The sequence below is a fragment of the Nilaparvata lugens genome, chromosome 4, assembly GCF_014356525.2.
Source record: "Nilaparvata lugens isolate BPH chromosome 4, ASM1435652v1, whole genome shotgun sequence".
Lineage (NCBI taxonomy): Eukaryota > Metazoa > Arthropoda > Insecta > Hemiptera > Delphacidae > Nilaparvata > Nilaparvata lugens.
The window spans coordinates 79,871,388-79,897,320 of NC_052507.1; the positions used below are offsets into that span (position 1 = coordinate 79,871,388).

At 35.6% G+C, this 25,933-nt stretch overlaps 1 protein-coding gene across 1 annotated transcript in view; it reads right to left on the minus strand.

The window, feature by feature from the left end:
* Window positions 1–166: 166 nt before the first annotated feature.
* Window positions 167–25,933, minus strand: part of LOC120350980 — a 52,600-nt gene continuing 26,833 nt past the window's right edge. Inside the window, exons 5-6 of the mRNA XM_039426572.1 lie at window positions 1,853–2,055; window positions 167–367 (exon numbers count right to left, since the gene is read on the minus strand). Coding sequence (XP_039282506.1) covers window positions 182–367; window positions 1,853–2,055 — 389 coding nt within the window. The 3' untranslated portion in view covers window positions 167–181. The remainder of the gene's footprint in view (window positions 368–1,852; window positions 2,056–25,933) is intronic.

Here is a 25,933-nt window from a genome sequence, read left to right on the forward strand (position 1 = left end):
AATCTATGTTCTTGCGTTTCCCCAGAACGAACCAGTCGGTTCTTATAATCTGCTTTATTTTATGCTTACCGGTACAAAATAATCCAAGATTCAGGCAGTCTGAAGCAGGTTACACTATATAATGATGTTGTAAGACACATATAATAAAACATTTTGTCTCTTTTCTAGTATATTAATATTGTTACATTGTAGCAGTACTTGAAAAATACTTACTTGCACTTAGTTTCCTCTCTTTTTCTATTGAATTTGTGTTCAGATGCCGGTACAAACGGTTCGTTCGCAACATAATTGCAATCAGTGGCTGAGCGTTTCTATTGCTTTCTGTAACTACTTCTTCAGATAACGTCTCAATGCTTTCCAATGTTACCTGAAGCAAATAATCAAATTTCTATTGAACATTTTCTGTTGTTTTTTCAAAGTGAATTCATTTGATACGAGGGTGGTATGATAAGACCATAAGTATTCACGATGACTAGGAAAACACACTAGGGACTAGGGGACTGCTAAGTTGGAATATTGAAGACTGCCAGTTACATAATAAAAGTTAACCATTGGTGTAGGTTCACTCGTTTATTTCATCTACATCATATCATGACATTGATTTGTATTTTCAGGCAATAAATCCAAATTGTTTTTCTATTATTTTTTATTATATATTTTTATTATCTCAATACATCTAGTTTGTCATGCCATACTGAAAGTATTATTGCCAAATTCTGGAATAAAGGTTACCGTATCTCGATTATTTATTACAGGAAATAGTAGATTATACAATATTTTTATGATTAGGGTTTTTATCTACGACCATGTAATTTTGTAAAAATTAAAACATCTTAATCAATCCCCTAACAGCTGCCTTTCGGCAATGAATTTTCAAAATAATACTACAAAGTGAACCTTCTGCGACGACTTGAACATTATAACACGGTTTCCGATGCTGGCAGCATCAACATCAAGGGCCAAACCACATGAAACGTTTTTCAGGCGCTTTTGCACTGGCGGCGGACGTGTAGGCAGGGCGGAAAGCTCTCCAATTGGCTGATTATCAGCTAATTGGGTTGGCGTTCGGGAATCAGCTGATAATCAACCAATCTGAGAGCTTCCTGCCCTGCCGACACGTCCAAAAGCGCCTGAAAACGCTTAATGTGGCTTGGCCCTTGGACACGGTTTCCGATGCTGGCGGCTGGCGCTTCAATCTCGCCGAGTGGCTTTCCACCTAATTTCAATATTTTCACACTTATAAACTAGTATTGCACTCTATGGTTCAGAAACCTGGACTATTGATAAGGCAGAAGAAAGTGCACTAAATGCCTTTGAAGTATGGTGTTGGAGACGGATGCTCAAGTTGAAATGGACTGATTGAATTACTAATGAGGAAGTATTTCAAAGGGTTGAGGAAAAGCGATATCTTTTGCGTATTTTAAAGGACAGACGGCATTCTTGGCTTGGCCATGTATTTCAACACAACGAATTCACGAATACACACAACGAATACTGGAAGGTATAATAATTGGACAAAGGGCTCGTGGAAGACCCCGGCTACAATATTTGAAGCAAGTAATCAAAGATCTAGGGATCCAGAGCTATATCCAACTGAAAAGTACAGCTCTGGACAGAAAACGATGGAAAGCTGCCTACCAATCAGATCATTGAAGAAGCTAAAGAAGAAGAAGAAGACTGATTTCTAATCTAGCAAGTCAGCAATACGATGTTCTGCGTGAGTAAACAATAAGACTAGATGGATAATAATAATCAATAATTTTTCTGTATGATGGACAAGACATTATTCCATCAAATGTTTCCATTCACTAATTGAGTTGGAAATGAGTGAAAATGAAGCCATAAAACTGACAGCAGTGAAGGCAACAGGATCGATGATACAATCGAGGCACTCTTCCAGCGACCTGACTTCGTCGAGCCACACCGAGACGAGGAACTTGAGCAGAAGTCGCTTGCCCGGATGCTTGGGGTCCATGTAGAGGGCCATCGCTGCCGGCACCAGGCTGTCCTCCAAAGACTCCACACTTGCCAGGCAGCACCGAACTTTCAACACATCTGTAACAAAGAAAACAAATATAAATGTATAAATAATATAGAAAAAACTAGATAGCACTCTTTTTAAATAAACACTAATAGCTTCAGCTTTCAATCCATTTTCAAGTGTCTGTTAAAATTAGAAATTGAAAAGAGAATCTTAACTTGAAATAAATAACTGTACAAAAAAATATAGATTTCAAACTATAATTTTGGGAAGGAATTGATAATAACAATGAAATTAAGAACAAAAATTTAAACCAATACGTATAAAATATGATAACGAAATGAAATTTGAAATAGATGAATTCACATAGATTCATTCATATGTGATTTTTATCTAAAAATACAAAATCATATTACAATAATTCTAACTTATCTAGTATTTGATCAAACACCAATAATTGACCGAGCGAAGTGAGGTCTAAGATTCAAGTCGACGGTTTGGCATTTCTCTTAATTGACCGAGCGAAGTGAGGTCTAAGATTCAAGTCGACGGTTTGGCATTTCTCTTAATGTTTATATGTTGCGCATTTACGGCGAAACGCGGTAATAGATTTTCATGAAATTTGACAGATATGTTCCTTTTTTAATTGCGCATCGACGTATATACAAGGTTTTTGGAAATTTTGCATTTCATCAAGGATAATATAAAAGGAAAAAGGAGCCTCCTTCATACGCCAAAATTAGAGTAAAAATCAGACAATAGAATTATTCATCATAAATCAGCTGACAAGTGATTACACAGATGTGTTGAGAAGCCAGTCTATTGCTGTATTTCCATAAGGTCTATAGTTTCAATCAGGTACTTGTGGATGAGAATACTGCGTGAGGTCTACTGTTCATAGAACTACTAGTGTTTATATGTTTAAATGTTTATATGATGCGCATTTATGGCGAAAAGTGGTAATAGATTTTCATGAAATTTGACAGGTATGTTCCTTTTTTAATATGACCGAATTTGACTTATGATGCATGATTTTGGACCGCCTTGACGAGCCGAGAAGAATGAAGTGTAGTACGATGAAATCTGAGCATTGTGTCAAAAGTTATAAGTGTTTGAAATTTTGATCCTTGAGGTGTCCTTAAGCACGCCTCTCCACTAGGAAATACTGAAATGAAGTGCATCTAACGGGTGATTCTCATAGAACATAATCTCATGAACTTATGTCATTGTGCGAAATATCAATGTGAGGAGAATGTAGTTGGTGATGATGGTTGAAGATGAAAATTAGGTGTTTTTCACAATACAAAGAGCATTGTTGTCAGGTGTACCTGGAAAACTATATGAGATAGAGCGCTCTACCTGATCTCAGATTGTAGAGCACAAAAATACGCTCAGAGGAATTTTGAATTATACATCCAAATGGTAACAATCGGAAGATATTGTTGATCAAAAACTAAATTCATAAAAATTGATTTTTTCTTCAATTTCACTCATATTTGAAAAATCATAATTCAGTTCACATTGGAGATAGAGAGTTCCCATGATTCATTTTATTCAAAATTTTATAATCTAAAAAAAGGCTAGAGCAAATTTTTCTGTCCGATAACGATATTAGCTGAAAACTGGAAAATGAGCCGAAAATACGAGTTTTTGGGCCACCCTGTATCTAGCACAAGGAATTTTGCATGAAGATTGTTCTGGACTTCTCTTATGTACCCAAATAATATTATTATTAAAAAATCAGAACTACAATATAAATTGCAAGCACACCCCCTTTTTTACTTTCCTTGCCCTATTACCATAGGTAAGGAAAGTATTGCTTTCCGAAAAAATTAAGGTAACCCAATTTCTAAATTTCTATACGTTTCAAGGTCCCCTGAGTCCAAAAAAGTGTTTTTTGGGTATTGGTCTGTATGTGTGTGTGTGGTGTGTGTGTGTGTGTGTATATGAGTGTATGTGCGTCTGTGTACACGATATCTCATCTACCATTAACGGAATGACTTGAAATTTGGAACGTAAGGTCCTTACAATATTAGGATCAGACACGAACATTTTGATCAAATGCGATTCAAGATGGCGGCTAAAATGGCGAAAATGCTGTCAAAACAGGTTTTTCGCGATTTTCTCAAAAACGGCTCCAACGATTTTTATTAAAGTTATACCAGAAAGACCATAGATAAGCTCTATCCACTGCCACAAGTCCCATATCTGTAAAAATTATCAGGCTTCAGATACAATTTAAACAAAAAACTTCGAGTGGAATAGATTGAGCATGAGAATCTCTACAATTAATATTATGTAATATTTTATTTTATTATATTTATTAAATTAATATTAATGTTGATTAATTCAGTAACAATTTCACCTAAAATAAAAAATAAGCTCGAAATTCGAGAAAATGTGATTACCCAATTGCAAACTGTTGGCAACTGTTGATTCTATTGAATGATTCACTATGAAGAGATAGCAGACCTCGTGTGTCTCCAGCGTTATTGCCCTGTCACCAGCTGGCTCAAATCTTTGAATAGTAGACTTGAGATGCGCGGGACACTAGCGTCAGGTGATCATTTTTCATAAAGGCAAGGAAAGTTGTGTGAGTGCGCCACACCAGATTTTTATATCTATATTGACTGGACTATTAATCATAAATCAGCTGACAAGTGATTACACAGATGTGGGAGAAGCCATTCTATAAATTATTGCTGTATTTCCACAAGTTCTATAGTTTCAATCAGGTATTTGTGGATGAGAATACTGCGTGAGGTCTACTGTTCACAGAATTACTAGTAGTTCGCAGTATTACGCAGCCTCCTCTTATACTGTTTATCAGAGTAATCCTGTCTGTATTTCGTGTCGGCGAGATATCGGTGTGAAAACGGCTAATGGCTGTTGGGGTTTGTGTATCAAAAATGACAACATCAAAAGCCAATCTCCTTCAAGACATACTGTCAACAGACAGCCCGAGTTCAAAGCAGAGAAAGTTCGAGAGACAATGCTATGTTATTTTAGTTATTAATTGCATGCATTATTGCACGCAATCAATAGTTAATTTATTTATTTATTCACAATGGAGACAACGGGCTTCTTCAATATGTTTCCTTGATAATAAAAATTGTACAGATACAAATGAAAAAAGAAAATAATGATAAAAATAATACGAACTTATGCAATAATAAAATAATAATACAAAAAACAAAAATACCACCTAATTCAAAAATGAAAAATACAAAGATTTCAAATACTTATGAAAAAAGTAAAAATAAAACAAATTGAGAATTGAAAATTCCAAAACTTATAAAAAATAAAAAATATAATAACAAATAATGAACAAAAATTTTATCAATAGAATAAATAACATTTATAACTGAACGACGTCACAAACCATATCATGCACATCCACACTGACACACCAACTATTTATTTGATCAGAATATGCTTACACAAGATTAAATTATCATATAACGCTTTCCGGAATTTAGCGCGAGAAAACCAGAAGACATCTAGGCGCCCAGACAAGCTTTTATAAGTTCTTTGCATCCTATTTAATCTCTATACTTATAAAAGGCTAAGCCCCGACAGACTGAAATCACACCACAGCCCAAGCAACTGAGCCTAAAAACTTGAAATTTTGCACGATTGTTTATGGTAGCCTGAAAACATCCACTAAGAGAGGATTTTCAGAAATTTTCCCCCCCTGAGGGAGCTGGGGCCCCCAAAATTTTGTACTTTTTAACCGCTCATTGCACAGCAAAGTCATGAGGAACTTTTTTGTTCAGCTACGAAAAAAAATTAGATCTATGCAGAAAAATTTCGATCAGGAGCACAGGGGGGTCCAGGAAAGGGCATTTTTCGAAAATTTTGATGTAAAATCACACTACAGCTCAAACTAATTGTCCTACAGACTTGAAACTTTGCACAAATATTCTTCAAACATGCTAGACGCGCACTAAGAACGGATTTTCAGATATTTTGCCTCTAAGGGTTTCAAATGATGAAAAAGGATCCTATTAAGTAAGGTTATGAACATGGTAAGGTGAGTGTCATATGGAAATGAGATAATTTATTTATTGACATGTGATATTCTAACATATGTTGTAATCATTGGAAATAACAAAATAATATGATAGAAATTCAAAAAAGAACATCTGTTCTGTTTTTGCTTTCTACCTGATTCACTCAACCTCAATAATATTGTTCTGATAATTGATAAATATTTTCATTTTCACAAACTCTGTATAATTATAATGGTGAATGTGAAACAGCTGCATCAAAGAAATTATCAAAAAACTTATGTTTAGGAAAACCATTTTGAACTTCGTTTCTGATGCTTAGACCATTTATAGAGTAGACACGCTGGGAAGTCTAGCCTCTGAAGCCAAATCTACTGCCAAATCCGCCCATCTTGACGTCACAACCAAGCTAACAACAATGCATTGTTCAACAACAATGTAAGTTAAAACACCACAAACACACAACAAACTGTTGTGACGTCAAGGTGGGTGGATTTGGCAGTAGAGATTTTGGCTTCATCAACTTTTAGTATGAATTATGAATATACTATCGGCCGTGTCTATTCTATAAATGGTCTAAGTCCTGATGCAATGTATAAGCCTACACGTGGCATGTATTATTAATTTTTCAGTTAGAACAGTTTTTTGAGACTGCTAAATAAACGTCTACAGTTTTATCAATGCTGTATCGGCAATATGAAAACGCATGCAGTTAATATGTCTTTAATAAAGGTGTTGATATATACTTGATAATTATTCTCTACCATTTTCATTTAATTAAAATTTCAAAATTATTCAAGCCTTGATAGAATGATTGACTCACTGTACAGTCAGTCAAAACTTTTAATATTGAAATGAGGGGTATTTTGGCAAGCTGAACAAAAAAGTAAGGTCCTATGCACCTTTTTGATATTATTTCTTCAAATGAAAAATGAGTTTTGTGGGTTGTCAAAACTCCCCCTGAAAGATTCATTTTATCCTATCTTTTAGTAAAATAACAATGATTTCTGCGTTGAATAACATCTTTCTTGCCAACAAGAATCGAACTCTTTGTGAATTTAGATATGACCTACACTTTAGATTTATATAATTCTATTAATCAATTCATGGAAATTGAAGTACTTTTTTCAGTTAGTTGATGAAATTGATTATCAATAAAAAAATGATTATAATTTTATCAATACAGAAGTAGTTGAATGAATTGTCGATGTACTGAGTTGTTGGTCAACAATAATTCAATATTGGTATTTATCCAATAATTATTTTTTCAGAAGTTATTTCATTTGAATTAGAGAATATTTATAAGCTCCTATCAATTTATCATTCGTAACAATGAACTGTTCAAAACATAAATTTAATCAAATAAAAAATTGCCCATACTTCTGTATTCATGTTCGCATGTTTTCCACTTGTGATGGATAGCCAAAATATTGTGGAGCGAGCTTACCCAGCGAACTTCGTACCGCCAATGTATCTCATGTTACACTTGACTTTATTTGGTGAATCATGAAATTTATCTGACAATCAACATGTTGATTTACATCTCAATACGGACTTCATATGTGCTTAGTCATGCAGCATTCATTATTCCGAAAACATATTATTCTTCTCAATCAATGGTAGTAATATCTATCAGTAAAGTTTTCATTAAAAAAGGTTATATCAGTGTTTCAAAGAAAAATTATACAATGTTTTCATAGCTGTAGATTGTCGATATATGGTCCAGGAAATATTCGATGTACGATGAATCTCACAGAATTCCATATTCTTTCCATTTTAGGATGAATATAAGCTAAGCTAAATTCAAAAAATTGTAAATTATTCGTCCAGGAAATATGCGATGTACGATGAATCACACAGAATTCCATATTCTTTCCATTTTGGGATGAATATAAGCTAAGATAAATTCAAAAAATTGTAAATTATTCTTTCATTCTTCAGTAATTAATGAATGCATATGAATACATATATACACATGTATATGTATTACACACCACTGTATGTATATATACATATATACTATACAATATAGGTACTCTCTTTCATTAGGTGAATAATTTTTTCTAAGGAACTTCTAAGGAACCATTATCAACAGCTGGTACCAATCAACTACACTTCAACTCCAAACTAACGTTTTAATACCAGTACACAATAATTTATCACAGGGTGATGTGTTTATTACAGCTGGTAACTTTAGATGCTAAATCATATTATCACAATATGATCTTGAATCATGATCATCTTTACGTTCTTCAGCAGCCGCTCGGCCGAAAATTTCGAAAACATATGTCTGTAAAATGGATTAATAAATAATTATTATTATTAGCCCCCCTATTAAAATTTCTGTTCAGAAAGACAGAAACCATCCCAAATATTCACACAACATATTCTCAAAGTTTCATGCCGTTATGTCAAGTTATTTTCAAGTCTACAGGGAACAAACAAACATACAAACAAACACACAAACAGACATTCATTTTTTTTATAAATAGATTTCCATTCGGCTCAAACAAAAACCTCTCTAAATGAAGGTAGAATGATAAGGATTTAGTTCTGTTGTTTTAACATTTTTTCAAATCACTTTCAAAAAGTTCATGTAGTACCTACTATTGTGTTTGAGACACTTCTGGCGCTATCATAGTTTCACCACTATTCTGTTTCACAGTCCTATCTCTTGCAGTCGTTAACTATATCTATAATCTTCTATATCTCTATACTTATAAAAGGCTAAGCCCCTACAGATTGAAATCACACCACAGCCAAAACTACTGAGCCTAAAAACTTGAAATTTTGCACGATTGTTTATGGTAGCCTGAAAGCATCCACTAAGAAAGGATTTTCAGAAATTTGCCCCCCTGAGGGAGCTGGGCCCCCCCCAAAATTTTGTACTTTTTAACCGCTCATTGCACAGCAAAGTCATGACGAACTTTTTTGTTCAGCTACGAAAAAAAATTAGATCTATGCAGAAAAATTTCGATTAGGAGCACAGGGGGGTCCAGGAGAGCGCATTTTTCGAAAATTTTTATGTAAAATCACACTACAGCTCAAACTAATTGTCCTACAGACTTGAAACTTTGCAAAAATATTCTTCAAACATGCTAGACGCGCACTAAGAACGGATTTTGAGATATTTTGCCTCTAAGGGTTTCAAAGGATGAAAAAGGATCCTATTAAGTAAGGTTATGAACATGGTAAGGTGAGTGCCATATGGAAATGAAATAATATTTATTTATTGACATGTGATATTCTAACATATGTTGTAATCATTGAAAATAACAAAATAATATGATATAAATTCAAAAAAGAACATCTGTTCTATTATTGCTTTCTACCTGATTCCACTCACCTCAATAATATTGTTCTGATAATTGATAAATTGTTTAATAATATTATTATTATTGATAAAATAAAAGTATTGTTTTAATAATTAATTATTATCATCAATATGATAATAGTATTGTTTTGGTAATCAATAATATTTTTATTTTCATAAACTCTGTAAATTTATAATGGTGAATGTGAAACAGCTGCATCAAAGAAATTATCTCAAAAACATATGTTTAGGAAAACCATAGTTTAGAACTTCGTTTTCCTGATCGAATGTATAAGCCTACACGTGGCATGTATTATTAATTTTTCAGCTAGAACAGTTTTTGAGACTGCTAAATAAACGTCTACATTTTTATCAATGCTGTATCGGCAATATGAAAACGCATGCAGTTAATATGTCTTTAAATAAAGGTGTTGATATCTACATGATAATTATTCTCTACCATTTTTATTTAATTAAAATTTCAAAATTATTCAAGCCTTGATAGAATGATTGACTCACTGTACAATCAGTAGAAAATTTTAATATTGAAATGAGGGGTATTTTGGCAAGCTGAACAAAAAAGTAAGGTCCTATGCACCTTTTTGATATTATTTCTTCAAATGAAAAATGAGTTTTGTTGGTTGTCAAAACTCCCCCTGAAAGAGAACTATTCATTTTATCATATGTCTTAGTAAAATAACAATGATTTCTGCATTGAATAACATCTATCTTGCCAACAAGAATCGAACTCTTTGTGAATTTAGATATGACCTACACTTTAGATTTATATAATTCTATTAATAAATTCATGGAAATTGAAGTACTATTTTCAGTTAGTTGATGATTAGTTGATGAAATTGATTATCAATAGAGAAAATGATTATAATTTCATCAATACAGAATTAGTTGAATGAATTGTCGATGTACTGAGTTCTTGGTCAACAATAATTCAATATTGATATTTATCCAATCATTATTTTTTTCAGAAGTTATTTCATTTGAATTAGAAAATATTTATAAGCACCTATCAATTTATCATTCGTAACAATGAATTCTTCAAAACATGAATTTAATCAAATGAAAAATTGCCCATACTTCTGTATTCATGTTCGCATGTTTTCCACTTGTGATGGATAGCCAAAATATTGTGGAGCGAGCTGCACGGCGAATTGTAATCGAGGGCTCTGATTGGCTGAAAAGTTCTGCGTTCGGAGTGAGGTGAGGCGAGCAGTTAGAACAGAGGCAAGCGGCACGGCGAATGATTAACAGCTGATTTTTAACATTATGAAACATATGCTCATGTTCGTTGAAAGGCATGCTGTTCGGACATTGCACAGCAAATTCATGAGGAACTTTTTCGTTTAGGTACGAAAAAAACAGATCTAGGCAGAAAGATTACCAATCAGGAGCACAGGGGGGTTCAGGAGAGGGCACTTTTCGAAAATTTTGATGTAAAATCACACTACAGCTCAAAGTAATTGGCCTACAGGCTTAAAACTTTGCACAAATATTCTTCAAACATGCTAGACGCGCACTAAGAACGGATTTTGAGATATTTTGCCTCTAAGGGTTTCGAAGGATGAAAAAGGATCCTATTAAGTAAGCTTATGGTAAGGTGAACTCCATATGGAACTGAGATAATTGACACATGATATTCTAACATATGTTGTAATCATTGGAAAGCTTAAAACAATTTCATCAATTAGCTGATCGAATTGATTTTGCATTGATTGAGAGCGCGAGCTTACCACGTGTTTTACGTGGTAAACGTTCTACAGATTTATAGTATTCCTGGTGATTGAGCCTGTCTTTTTCAGCGTTGTCTATTAATAATAAAGCTTAATTTACAACTAGCTTACCCAGCGAACTTCGCACCGCCAATGTATATCATGTTACACTTGACTTTATTTGGTGAATCATGAAATTTATCTGACAATCAACATGTTCATTTACATCTCAATACGGACTTCCTATGTGCTTAGTCATGCAGCATTCATTATTCCGAAAACATATTCTTCTCAATCAATTGGTAGTAATATCTATCAGTAAAGTTTTCAATTAAAAAAAAAGGTTATATCAGTGTTTCAAAGAAAAATATTCAATGTTTTCATAGCTGTAGATTGTCGATATATGGTCCAGGAAATAAGCGATGTACGATGAATCGCACAGAATTCCATATTCTTTCCATTTTAGGATAAATAAAGCTAAGCTAAATTAAAAAAATTGTAAATTATTCTTTCATTCTTCAGTAATTAATGAATGCAATATGAATACTATACATATATACTATACAATATATATATATATACTCTCTTTCATTAGGTGAATAATTTTTTTCAACATTTCCCAGTTTCTCAATGATAGGGGAGTGATAATTATTTGTATAGGTCTTCTAAGGAACCATTACCAACAGCTGGTACCAATCAACTACACTTCATCTCCAAACTACCGTTTCAATACCAGTACACAATAATTTATCACAGGGTGATATGTTTATTACAGCTGGTAACTTTAGATGCTAAATCATAGGCCTATTATCCCAATATTATGATCTTGAATCATGATCATCTTTTCGTTCTTCAGTAGTCGCTCGGCCGAAAATTTCGAAAACATATGTCTGTAAAATGGATTAATAAATAATTATTATTAGCCCCCCTATTAAAATTTCTGTTCAGGAACCATCCCCAATATTCACACAACATTTTCCCAAAGTTTCATGCCGTTATGTCAAGTAGTTTTCAAGTGTACAGGGAACAAACAAACATACAAACAAACACACAAACAGACATTCATTTTTTATTTATAGATTTCCATTCGGCTCAAACAAAAGCCTCTCTAAATGAAGGTAGAATGTTAAAGATTCAGTTCTGTTGTTTTAAATTTTTTTCAAATCACTTTCAAAAAGTTCATGTAGTACCTACTATTGTGTTTGAGACACTTCTGGCGCTATCATAGTTTCACCACTATTCTGTTCCACAGTCCTATCTCTTGCAGTCGTTAACTACATCTATAATAATTATATAAAGTAAAGACTTGGCTTATGCACGTACGGGATAGGAAAATTATGTTTGACGCATCATCACGTCTGAACTACTGGACTAATTAACTTGAAATTTTGCTTATAGATTCTTAATTAACCAAGGATGGTTATAGACCTATTCTCAATTCTTCAAAATTTCATTACGTCAAGCTCATTTTGTCAAGTTTTAAAATAGATCCTTGCAAAGCACGGGTTCTTGCTAGTTAATTTATAAAAGGCTAAGCCCCTACAGACTGAAATCACACCACAGCCCAAACTACTGAGCCTAAAAGCTTGAGATTTTGCACGATTGTTCATGGTAGCCTAAAAACATCCACTAAGAAAGGATTTTCAGAAATTTGCCCCCCTGAGGGAGCTGGGGCCCCCCCAAAATTTTGTACTTTTTAACCGCTCATTGCACAGCAAAGTCATGAGGAATTTTGTTCAGCTACGAAAAAAAGTTAGATCTATGCAGAAAAATTTCGATCAGGAGCACAGGGGGGTCCAGGAGAGGGCATTTTTCGAAAATTTTGATGTAAAATCACACTACAGCTCAAACTAATTGTCCTACAGACTTGAAACTTTGCAAAAATATTCTTCAAACATGCTAGACGCGCACTAAGAACGGATTTGAGATATTTTGCCTCTAAGGGTTTCAAAGGATGAAAAAGGATACTATTAAGTAATGTTATGAACATGGTAAGGTGAGTGCCATATGAAAATGAGATAATATTTTATTTATTGACATGTGATATTCTAACATATGTTAATTTATGTTGTTATCAGGGCATAAGTATAGAAGATAGTGGATTATCATCACCTTGATACTCAGCATTGATTACAGTGTTTTTCAAGTAATTGTAAGTTTATTGTGAGGATATACAGAAAATGTTATACAAGTGGTGAAATTGGAGAGAATTCTTCTCAGTTGTCTACTTTTTGTATGTGAGCTCAGGGGAAAATTTTCAACTGGAATGAACTGGCTCAACTGGAATCACATATTCTGGGTTCATAACAGAACACATGATTAGAGTTTGTTAATACCATTTTTTGTTTACAATATTTTGTAAGTTTTCTGCAAGTTGATGAATATAGGCTAAAAAGAGTAAGTAATTCCTTTATTCAACCCATAACTAGCGGATTTATTTCATACGTATTTTTACCATAATGGAAGTGATTGAACTCAAAGTTAATGACTTACCAGCTCCTTCCAATTCAAATGTACTGATGGATGTTGATGACCAATTTTTTCAGTCATCAATGAACTCAAAGCCTTCAACTAGGAAAAAAAAACTTAAGAATAGGAAAAGATTTACCAATGCAACTAGAAAAAAACAGTTGAAAGAGGCCTCAAAAATTAACAAAAGAAATAAGTCAAATGAAAATTCTCTAGCTGTAGTGAACTGTTGTAGCGAAACGATTTTTCCCGAAATGGAAGATGTGGAAATTATTGAAATTAATGGCTTACCGGTCCCTCATAGAGTTCATAGTATTCCTGGTGATGGAGCCTGTCTTTTTTCAGCATTATCATATGCTATGTATGGATGTATTTCTCATTCCCGTAGGGTGCGTGCTGAGATTGTTACACATGCTTCTACCAACTGGGAAAGGCTGCACATTTACTCCATGAACCAAGAGTGTCAGCCTTACCAAAGTTTGGAGGAATACATTTCAACCATGTCCATGCCCTACACATATGGGACTTCATTTGAGTTGGAAGTGGCTAAAGATATATATCCTTTTCAATTTGAAGTGTATATAAATTGTATTCTTAATACTGGGAATACATATGGAAATGCACCAATGTGAGAAGGTTGAAATTTATGGGGGAATTAACACAAGGTCATTTTGATGTGTATGTGCCATATACACAACAACCTGCCACCAATAATGCCTTAAGTAATCTTCAATCTGAGAACGACTGTTCTTCAGTCAAGTTCCAAAACAATTGCAATGTGACTGTACTTGAGGATGTTGATGACCATTTATTTCACACTTCTATACACTCAGAGCCTTCAACTCCCCCCCAGAAAGGTAGAAGTAGGGCAAGATTTACTGATGCCACTAGGAAAAAACAATTAGAAGAGGCCTCACAAACTTTTAGGAAAAATAAGTCAAATGCCAGTCAAAAATCATCTGCTGAAAATAATTCAGCTGGAGAAAAGACAAGTTCAAGACGTCAACGGATTTGGAAAAAAATAGAAGATTCTGGATTTGATTACAATTCTGAATTAAATTACGAATGTAAAAATTCAGTTCTACTAGGGCGAATGACAAATGTCTGCAAGTTTTGCCAAGGGCTAAAGTGGAAAGATGAATCAGCAGGGATGTGTTGTAGTTCTGGTAAAGTGCAACTTCCTACACTTTTGCCGTTACAAGAGCCATTGAACAGTCTTATTACAGGCGACCATCCTGAACATAAACATTTCATTGACAGAGTCAGAAAATACAATGGCTGTTTTCAAATGACCTCATTTGGAGCAAAACAAGTTTCAGAAGGAAATTTCATGCCAACTTTCAAAGTACAAGGCCAAGTGTACCACAGGATAGGTAGTTTGATCCCATCAAAACCAGAAGAGGCCAAATTCCTTCAAATCTTTTTTGTCGGTGAAGACAATACAGAGGTTAATTTGAGATGCAAGAATTTCCCTGAGGTGAAGCAGTCATTAGTGGAACAGCTTCAAACTATGTTGCACAGGAGTAATGCCTATATCAGGGAATTGAAATCCACTATTAAACGAATGCCATCAGGAGATAATTTTGAGGTGGTAATTCATGCTGATAGAAAACCAATGGATGCTCATGTTGGTCGTTTTAACTGTCCAGTTGCTAATGAAGTAGCTGTAGTCATGGTCGGACAACAATTTGAAAGAAGAGACATTGTACTACAAAGTAACAACAACAAGTTACAACGAATAAGTGAACTGCACAGGGCCTATGACACATTGCAATACCCATTACTCTTTTGCAATGGTGAAGATGGCTATCAAATTGTATCTATCAGTGTGATCCTGTCTCAAAAAACCTCTTGAGAAGAAGGTTTCTGCTTCCAGTTTCTATGCCTATCGAATTATGATGAGGTTGGGGGAAACAAATCACATTCTTTTTTTCCGTGCTCTTTTTAGCCAGTACTTGGTAGACATGTATGCCAAGATTGAAACTGAACGATTAAATTTCATTCGTTTTAATCAGAAAAAGTTGAGAGCAGAAAGCTATATCCATTTGCAGGATGCTGTTGGAGGACAGGATGCTGTTGCATCAGATCTTGGACAGATGGTGATACTTCCTTCATCATTTACTGGAGGTCCTCGATATATGCATGAGCGCACTCAAGATGCTCTTACCTATGTGAGATATTATGGTTGCCCTGACTTATTTATTACATTCACTTGTAATCCCAAATGGACCGAAATTCAGGAGCAGCTATTCCAAGGACAGAAGCCACATGACCGGCATGACTTGATAGCTAGAGTTTTTCACTTGAAAGTCAAAAAGTTCATGTCACTTCTGATTAAAGGATGTTTGTTTGGAAAAGTCAAGTGTTACATGTATTCAGTGGAGTGGCAAAAAAGAGGATTGCCTCACATTCATATTTTACTTTGGCTTCAGCAAAGGATCTCTCCAAATGACATTGATAAAGTAATACATGCTGAAATACCTGATCCTGACACTGACCCACTGCTTCATGAGATAGTCAAGAAAAATATGATACATGGACCCTGTGGAAGCTTTAATCGAAGTTCCCCTTGCATGAAAAATGGATCATGTAGCAAGAGATATCCAAGGCCAACTCTAAAAGAGACCCAAACAGGTGAAGATGGCTACCCACAATATCGACGGCGATCAACTGCTGATGTGGAAAATAGTTGAAATTAATGGGACTCCTGTTGACAACCGTTGGGTGGTCCCATACACCCTATTCTTCTTCGTGTTTTCAATGGACATATCAACATTGAGTTTTGCAGCTCAGTGAAATCCATTAAATATGTTTGCAAGTACATAAACAAAGGAAGTGATCAGGCTGCATTCACTTTGACAAATGCACATGATGAAGTATCTATGTATGAAAGTGGAAGATATATTAGCAGTTCAGAGGCTGTATGGAGAATTTTTGGCTTCCCCATACATGAAAGGTATCCAACTGTTGTTCATTTGGCTGTGCATCTTGAAAATGGTCAACGTGTATATTTCACTGCCGATAATATTGCAGATAAAGTTTCAAACCCTCCAAGCACCACTCTCATGGAATTTTTCAAACTCTGTCAAACAGATGACTTCGCTCAGAGTCTTCTTTATGTTGATGTACCATCATATTATGTATGGGCTAATAGAAAATTCACTAGAAGGAAGAAAGGTGAATCAATAGAAGGATGGCCAGGAATAAAAAAAGATTCTGCACTTGGAAGAGTTTACACTGTCCACCCAAACAACACTGAATGCTACTACCTCCGCATGTTACTTCATGTAGTACATGGACCGACATCATTTTCTGATTTGAAGACTGTGGATGGTGTTCTCTACCCATCCTTCCAGCTTGCCTGTAAAACACGTGGTTTGCTAGAAGATAACAAACAATGGGTTCAAACATTGCAGGAGGCTGCAGTTTCTGAATCTCCACAGAAGCTTAGAGAGCTGTTTGTTGTCATGTTGGTGTTTTGTCAGGTTTCTGATCCTGCTAAACTATGGGACGAGTTCAAGCTTCATTCAGCGAAGATATTCTACACAGGCTGGGAAAATACTTCCCAGAAAATAATCAAGTATCTGTTGAGGCCTGTAATCAATGTCTGATCTTGATTGAAGATGCCCTGTTGAGACTTGGAGGTCACAACCTGCAACAATTCAACCTTCCTCAGCCAACACGAACTGAAAAGATTGTAGAAAAACCAGAGTATATGGGAATTGGACTACAACACTGCTGAGCTTACTTCTTTTGTTGAGAAAAATGAAAAAAGGTTGACCAAAGACCAGCAAGCAGTCTATGAGTCTGTAATTGATAGCATTGCTTCAGACAGAAGTAAAGTCTTCTTTTTGGATGCTCCAGGTGGTACTGGTAAAACGTTTATAATAAATTTGGTATTGGCTAAAATAAGAAGTTTGAGATCCATTGCTATAGCAATAGCATCTTCAGGAATTGCTGCTACTTTGTTGGAAGGAGGCAGAACAGCACATTCTGCTCTAAAACTGCCTTTGAATCTCTTACAAACAGATACACCCACATGTAACATTTCGAAACAAAGTAACATGGCTAAGGTAATGAGAGATTGTAAATTGATTGTGTGGGATGAGAGTACAATGGCTCACAAAAGAGCATTTGAGGCACTCGACCGAACCCTTAAGGATATCAGAGCCAATAATGATATCATGGGAGGAGTCACAGTTTTATTGGCTGGTGATTTCCGTCAAACTCTTCCAATTATTCCCAGAGGGACCAGAGCAGATGAAGTCCAAGCATGTGTCAAATCCTCTCCATTGTGGCCATATGTAAATAAAATGTCCCTGAGTACAAACATGAGAGTTTTTCTAGGAGACAATGCATCAGCCAAATGGAATTTTTCAAACTCTGTCAAACAGATGACTTCGCTCAGAGTCTTCTTTATGTTGATGTACCATCATATTATGTATGGGCTAATAGAAAATTCACTAGAAGGAAGAAAGGTGAATCAATAGAAGGATGGCCAGGAATAAAAAAAGATTCTGCACTTGGAAGAGTTTACACTGTCCACCCAAACAACACTGAATGCTACTACCTCCGCATGTTACTTCATGTAGTACATGGACCGACATCATTTTCTGATTTGAAGACTGTGGATGGTGTTCTCTACCCATCCTTCCAGCTTGCCTGTAAAACACGTGGTTTGCTAGAAGATAACAAACAATGGGTTCAAACATTGCAGGAGGCTGCAGTTTCTGAATCTCCACAGAAGCTTAGAGAGCTGTTTGTTGTCATGTTGGTGTTTTGTCAGGTTTCTGATCCTGCTAAACTATGGGACGAGTTCAAGCTTCATTTCAGCGAAGATATTCTACACAGGCTGGGAAAATACTTCCCAGAAAATAATCAAGTATCTGTTGAGGCCTGTAATCAATGTCTGATCTTGATTGAAGATGCCCTGTTGAGACTTGGAGGTCACAACCTGCAACAATTCAACCTTCCTCAGCCAACACGAACTGAAAAGATTGTAGAAAACCCAGAGTATATGAGGGAATTGGACTACAACACTGCTGAGCTTACTTCTTTTGTTGAGAAAAATGAAAAAAGGTTGACCAAAGACCAGCAAGCAGTCTATGAGTCTGTAATTGATAGCATTGCTTCAGACAGAAGTAAAGTCTTCTTTTGGATGCTCCAGGTGGTACTGGTAAAACGTTTATAATAATTTGGTATTGGCTAAAATAAGAAGTTTGAGATCCATTGCTATAGCAATAGCATCTTCAGGAATTGCTGCTACTTTGTTGGAAGGAGGCAGAACAGCACATTCTGCTCTAAAACTGCCTTTGAATCTCTTACAAACAGATACACCCACATGTACATTTCGAAACAAAGTAACATGGCTAAGGTAATGAGAGATTGTAAATTGATTGTGTGGATGAGAGTACAATGGCTCACAAAAGAGCATTTGAGGCACTCGACCGAACCCTTAAGGATATCAGAGCCATAATGATATCATGGGAGGAGTCACAGTTTTATTGGCTGGTGATTTCCGTCAAACTCTTCCAATTATTCCCAGAGGGACCAGAGCAGATGAAGTCCAAGCATGTGTCAAATCCTCTCCATTGTGGCCATATGTAATAAAATGTCCCTGAGTACAACATGAGAGTTTTTCTAGGAGACAATGCATCAGCCAATCAATTTTCGTCATCACTCCTCTCATTAGGGGATGGTAACTTCCCAGAATCAGATGGGAAAGTACTACTTGAGGAATATTTGGGTTCTGTTGTAACAAGTTTACCAGATCTCATGACGAAGATTTATCCTGATGTTGAAAATATTAGAGACAAGCCTATGGAATGGTTACGTGAGAGAGCCATTCTCAGCCCACGTAATGACAAGGTGTTTGAAATAATGAGCTGATTTTGAAATCTTTTGACAACATTGAAATGGAATACAAGTCAATTGATTCTGTCTTGGAAAATGACCATGCAGTTCATTTCCCCATCGAGTTCCTGAACACCTTGGAACCACCGGTTTGCCATCCCATAGCCTACATTTAAAAATTGGAGCTCCTATAATATTGCTGCGAAATTTAAACCCACCAAAATTGTGTAATGGGACTAGGCTTCAGATAACAGCCCTACACAAAAAAATCATAGAGGCAACAGTTTTCACAGGCTGTGCAACAGGGGAGTCTGTCTTCATTCCCAGAATTCCTCTGATTCCATCTGGCTACCAGATTCCCTTCAAAAGGCTCCAGTTTCCAGTGAAGTTGAGCTTTGCTATGACCATCAATAAGTCTCAAGGACAAACTCTCAAAATTGCTGGCATAGATTTGAGAGAAGACTGTTTTTCACATGGGCAACTCTATGTAGCTTGCTCGAGAGTCAGCAGTCCTGAGAGTTTGGTATTCTTGGCACCTGACAACAAAACTTCAAACGTTGTCTACAAAGAAGTTCTAAAGTAATTTTATGAGGATCTTTGGATGGCAGTAGGCTAGGTACAGCAAAACAAAACTTCCCGATGTAAAATGACATGGCAGTAGGCTAGGGGACCTGCCAAAACAAAACTTCCCGATGTACAATGACATGGCAGTAGGCTAGGGGACCTGCCAAAACAAAACTTCCCGATGTAAAATGACATGGCAGTAGGCTAGGGGACCTGCCAAAACAAAACTTCCCGATGTACAATGACATGGCAGTAGGCTAGGGGACCTGCCAAAACAAAACTTCCCGATGTAAAATGACATGGCAGTAGGCTAGGGGACCTGCCAAAACAAAACTTCCCGATGTACAATGACATGGCAGTAGGCTAGGGGACCTGCCAAAACAAAACTTCCCGATGTACAATGACATGGCAGTAGGCTAGGGAGACTGCCAAAACAAAACTTCCCGATGTACAATGACATGGCAGTAGGCTAGGGAACCTGCCAAAACAAAACTTCCCGGTGTACAATGACATGGCAGTAGGCTTGGTGACCTACCAAAACAAAACTCATCACAGTTATAAATATGTAAATAGATGGTCTCTATGTTTGCCGGCCTCCCCGTGGCGAGACTGGATAGCCATATTTCAATAGAAAATATGGTGAACTGATGGACAAACACATTATTAGTTCAGTTTTTGCATACTTATAAAATTGTAGGTTGGGGAGGAACAAACTACGTTCACCTCGACCCCCTTATAAAAGTGCAAAAACTAATAATCAAAATCATCAAGCAGAAGTCACCTCTTTATCCGTCAGACAAGCTTTATAATGCGTTTGATGTGATAGATGCAAGACAACTCCACTCCCTAGAAATTATTTGCAGACCACACAAAAACCCAGAAAGCTTTCAAAACAGAAACCATTGTCATAACACAAGGAATAGAAGCCCTCTCATCACGAACGTTGCTAGGAAGGCAACATACCAACAACACTTCAACCACCTAGCACCAAAACTCCACAATTTACTTCCTGTGCACATCAAGATAATAGGAATGAACTCAAGAAAATTTAAATCCGCCATTAAAAACTGGATCACAACAACTGGAAGGCATAATATGAAAAACATAAATTTCGAACAATATGTAAGCTCACTTTCTCAGGGGTTATTTGCACCCCCACTCTAAACTTAATGTATTACTACTAGCAGTAACCCGTGCTTCGCAAGGATCTATTTTAAAACTTGACACCTGAAATTTGACGTACCGGTAATGAAATTATTAAAAATTGAAAATAAGCCTATATCCATCCTTGGTTGATTGAGAATCTATATGCAAAATTTCAAGTTAATTAGTCCAGTAGACGAGATGATGCGCCATACATAATTTTCCTATCCCGTACGTGTATAAACCAGCTTAACTTATTATAGAGATAGTTAACGACATACACACGTGGCGAATATACACATACAATTTATACGCTCGCGCTCTCAACGCAAAATTAATTTGATCAGCTGATTGACAAAATTATTTCAAGCTTTCCAATGATTACAACATTATGTTAGAATATCATGTGTCAATTATCTCAGTTCCATATGGCGTCCACTTTACCATGTTTATAACCTTACTTAATAGGATCCTTTTTCATCCTTTGAAACCCTTAGAGGCAAAATATCTCAAAATCCGTTCTTAGTGCGCGTCTAGCATGTTTGAAGAATATTTGTGCAAAGTTTCAAGTCTGTAGGACAATTAGTTTGAGCTGTAGTGTGATTTTACATCAAAATTATCGAAAAATGCCCTCTCCTGGACCCCCCTGTGCTCCTGATCGAATTTTTTCTGCATAGATCTAATTTTTTTTCGTAGCTGAACAAAAAAGTTCCTCATGACTTTGCTGTGCAATGAGCGGTTATAAAGTTCAACATTTTTGGGGGGCCCCAGCTCCCTCGGGGGGGCAAATTTCTGAAAATCCTTTCTTAGTGGATGTTTACAGGCTACCATAAACAATCGTGCAAAATTTCAAGTTTTTAAGCTCAGTAGTTTGGGCTGTGGTGTGATTTCAGTCTGTCGGGGCTTAGCCTTTTATAAGTATAGACAAGAAGAAGAAGAAGAAGAGATTACACCTGCTCTAGAACATGGGTTTCCCATAGTTGAGAGGGTTAATTTCCCAAAAATGCAATTTATTTATATTTGTAATAAATTTCATAAATTGTATTTCTGAATATTGTGTACATTTTATTGATTAGATTGCTTATTTGTATATTAATGGGAATAAAATGTATTATTATTCATTGTAAATTTTTCCCTCTAATCAGATTTCCAATTGCAGTCTCATTCACTCAATTATCAAATGAAAAGCCTGTTTGAATTATAGTAAAGATATGTCAATTTTTTTACAACATACAGTTTTTATTCATAAGAAGCCAATACCAATATCAGCCCAATAAAAAATCCTTTGCTGTCATGGTCCCCGTAGCGAAGCACGGGTACCTGCTAGTAATGATATAAAGTAAAGCTGGCTTATGCACATACGGGATAGGAAAATTATGTTTGACGCATCATCACGTCTGAACTACTGGACTAATTGGTAAAAATATTACAGAAAAAAATAAAAATAAGAGAGATATAAATCATAGCATTGAACATAAAATTAATAGGACTTCATGCAATTCATTTTTCTTTAGCCCCGTGTCATCACAAGAGATACAAGATAACATAAAAAAACTTAAGAAAAAAGCAGCTGCTGGCATAGATGGTATTTATTCTAAATGTCTGATTAATTGCTCCTTGGCTCTTTCTCTGCCTCTGACATACATCATAAATTTTTGTTTTGAGCAGGGTTACTTCCCAGAGGAGATGAAGCATGTTACTGTTATCCCTCTCCATAAAGGTAAAGAAAAGTCAAACCTGAATAATTACCGGCCCATTTCATTGCTGTCAAGTATATTGAAAAATTATTGAAAGATAATTGATTATTGAAAAATGTGTGAAATCAAGAGTTATAAGTTATTTTGAGAAGTATAAAATCTTATCCAATTCCCAATTTGGGTTCCGCAGTGGTTTGAACACTTCTGACGCAATCTTTTATGTAACAAAAGATATTATAAATCACTTGGATAATGGAAATAAATGTGTGGGTGTGTTCCTTGATTTTACAAAGGCTTTCGACACTGTTGAATATGCCATTTTACTTAAAAAAATGGAATCAATGGGCTTCAGAGGAAATGCTTTGCGGTTCTTTCAGTCTTATCTGAGTGGAAGGTTGCAATCCACAAAAGTTAATAAGGTGGTGAGTTCAATGTCTGAGGTGACAAGTACTCCAATATTGGTACTCCAATACTGGAGTACCGCAGGGAACAGTGCTCGGACCTATCTTATTTTTTATCTATATAAATGATCTCGGTATTGAGCTTGAGCATGGTTCCCTCTATTCATTTGCGGACGATACTGTTGCAGTGTTCCATGGTTCGAGTTGGGTTGATACTTGCGAGAGGGCTAACAGTGGCCTGGCTATAGTTAAGGATTGGTTAGACGAGAATCTAGTATCTATTAATGTTGCCAAGACTGTTGCCATCCCATTTTCCCTGACATCTGCGGGTTGTTTGACTGATGTTGACAACTGCAGAATTGTTATTCATGAAATTGGCTGTAATCGTTGTGCATGTACATGTGGACAACTGGAGATTCAGGAGAATGCTAAGTACTTAGGTATCATGATAGATAAGCACTTGCGTTGGGGGAGTCATGTGGCATATTTGTGCTCCAGACTGAGAAAATTGATTTATAAATTTGTTCAGTTGAGAAATATTTTGCCTCTACACCAACTGAGAATGGTATTCTTAGCCTTAATACAGTCTATTGTGAGCTACGGAATCATTGGCTGGGGAAACTGTGGGGCTTCTATTATGCAGCCACTAATTCTATTACACAAAAAAATATAAAAATCTGTCTTAAAAAACCAATAAGATACCCTTCTGAATATATATACAGAGAATTTCTGGTATTTAGTATACCACATCTTTTTGAATTTGAATTATTAAAGTTTATCTATTTGAGACCACATACTTTTCCTTTATGTGCGGTACACATGTATGGTACACGAAGACAACTTAGAGAACCCCTTGAGGAGCCCCGTCTCAGGACTACTGCAGCTGCAGATCATGCTTTTTCCAGGGGGCCCCGTTTATTCAATCAACTTCCTCTATCAATAGTCTCTGCACCAAGCTTCTCTATATTCAAAAATGGTGTCCGTTGTTTCTTTGAAATGAGGCAAAATTGAAGATTGATGTATAAGGCCTTTATGTTTACTTATGTCTCTCTCTTTTTCATCCTACATGTTTCATTACATTGAATAGAGGATTAAATGCAAGAGAGTCTTTTCTTTGTTGCTTTTTATTCTTTCTATGCATTCTGTTAGTTTTTCTCACTGTGTCCATTATCATTATTTTGATTTTATATACCAGTTTCATTTAATTTTCAGTGACTCTGAAAGAACAATTTTAATATAATACGGTAATGAAGAAAATTATTCTATTTATTTTCTTCTATAAGATTAGATTAGATATGGATAGGCATGATTTTGTTTATACCAAAATACATTGTAAATTTAGTTTTGTTAAAAGAGTTCTTTGTTGATTGAAAAATAATTTTTCTTGTTTCGTTTTTTTAAATATTGGTACAAATGTTTAAAATATTCATAACAAATAGTGTAAATGTATAACACAATATTGATTCAGTTTATTTTAGTTTTGTTGGAGGATTTTTTAGTTTATTTTGTTGTAGTTAGTTTTTTGTTTAGTTGAATGATATTCCGGTTTGTTTGAATGTGTTCTGGTTTATTGTACTGTAGTCCAAGATAAAATTATTATGTTAAGCGACTCATCCCTCAGCACAAGCATTATGCTTAAAGAGGGATGAACCATTGAATTTCTTCAAGGGCACTTACCTTTCATTGTTATTATCATTCATTATGGTGGGGCGGTAATAGCATTGAAATAAGTGGACTGTATATTGCGAATATTAATTAAGAAACATAAATGACTCACCCGTTGGTTGATCAAAATAAGGAGATACTGTACTACCTGCAGGTTTCCAGAAATATTTGAATAAAGTATCAAGCGTTGTAGTATTAATGGCGGAGAACAAATTTAGCGTCGAGTTGTTTCACTGAGGAAAGCGATTCCAAAACTAACTATAAAAGGGGAAAAGTGAATATTGGCCTTGTAGCCGACCGGTCGCTATCTTATCTTGCCTGCCTGTCTGATAATACTTGATTGCTGGCCTCTACATACTCCCCCGCCCTGAAACGACAGTTTCTGAACCACATATGAAAAAACGGGAAGATTAAGCGAAAAACGCGAGAAAAAACTAAGACAGGAAGAGGAAAGATCTTCACTTCAGTGGAGGCTTTCACTGAAGGCTTTAGGGGAAAGAGGCCCGCGGAAGAGAAAGGTTTAAAGGAAGGAAATTGTGACAAAGGTAATGGAAACTGCAAATAATTATGGCTAAACGCGAAATAAGATAATAAATAAAAATAGAATAATAAAAAAATAAACTCATATTCTCGATTGTAAAATAATAGGCTATAACTGGCTTATAAACCATAATCGATGCAAATGATATAAATATATAATAAAGAATAATACGCAAGCTGCTTTCAAACATTAATAATTCATTGTGATGGTAATTTACAAATTTTTTGTCACTGGCCTGGTGAATACTCCAGTTTTTGTGCGTATTTTCACTACACGAATCGTGCCGTCTGCACCTGGTACGACTTCTTCTACAACTCCAATGGGCCAGTGGAGCGGAGGACTATTGTCAGTTTTTATTATAACAATAGATCCAACTTCTATTGGATTAGTGGGAGTCATCCATTTTTGTCTCTTTTGCATATTATGGAGATATTCTATGTTCCACCTTCTCCAAAACTCTTGAATCAAACGATCAAGTAATTGATATCTACCCAGATGATTGGTTTCTTCGTTCAAAACATCACTTGCTGGGAATCCATGCAGCGGTTGTTGGAACATGAAATGCGCGG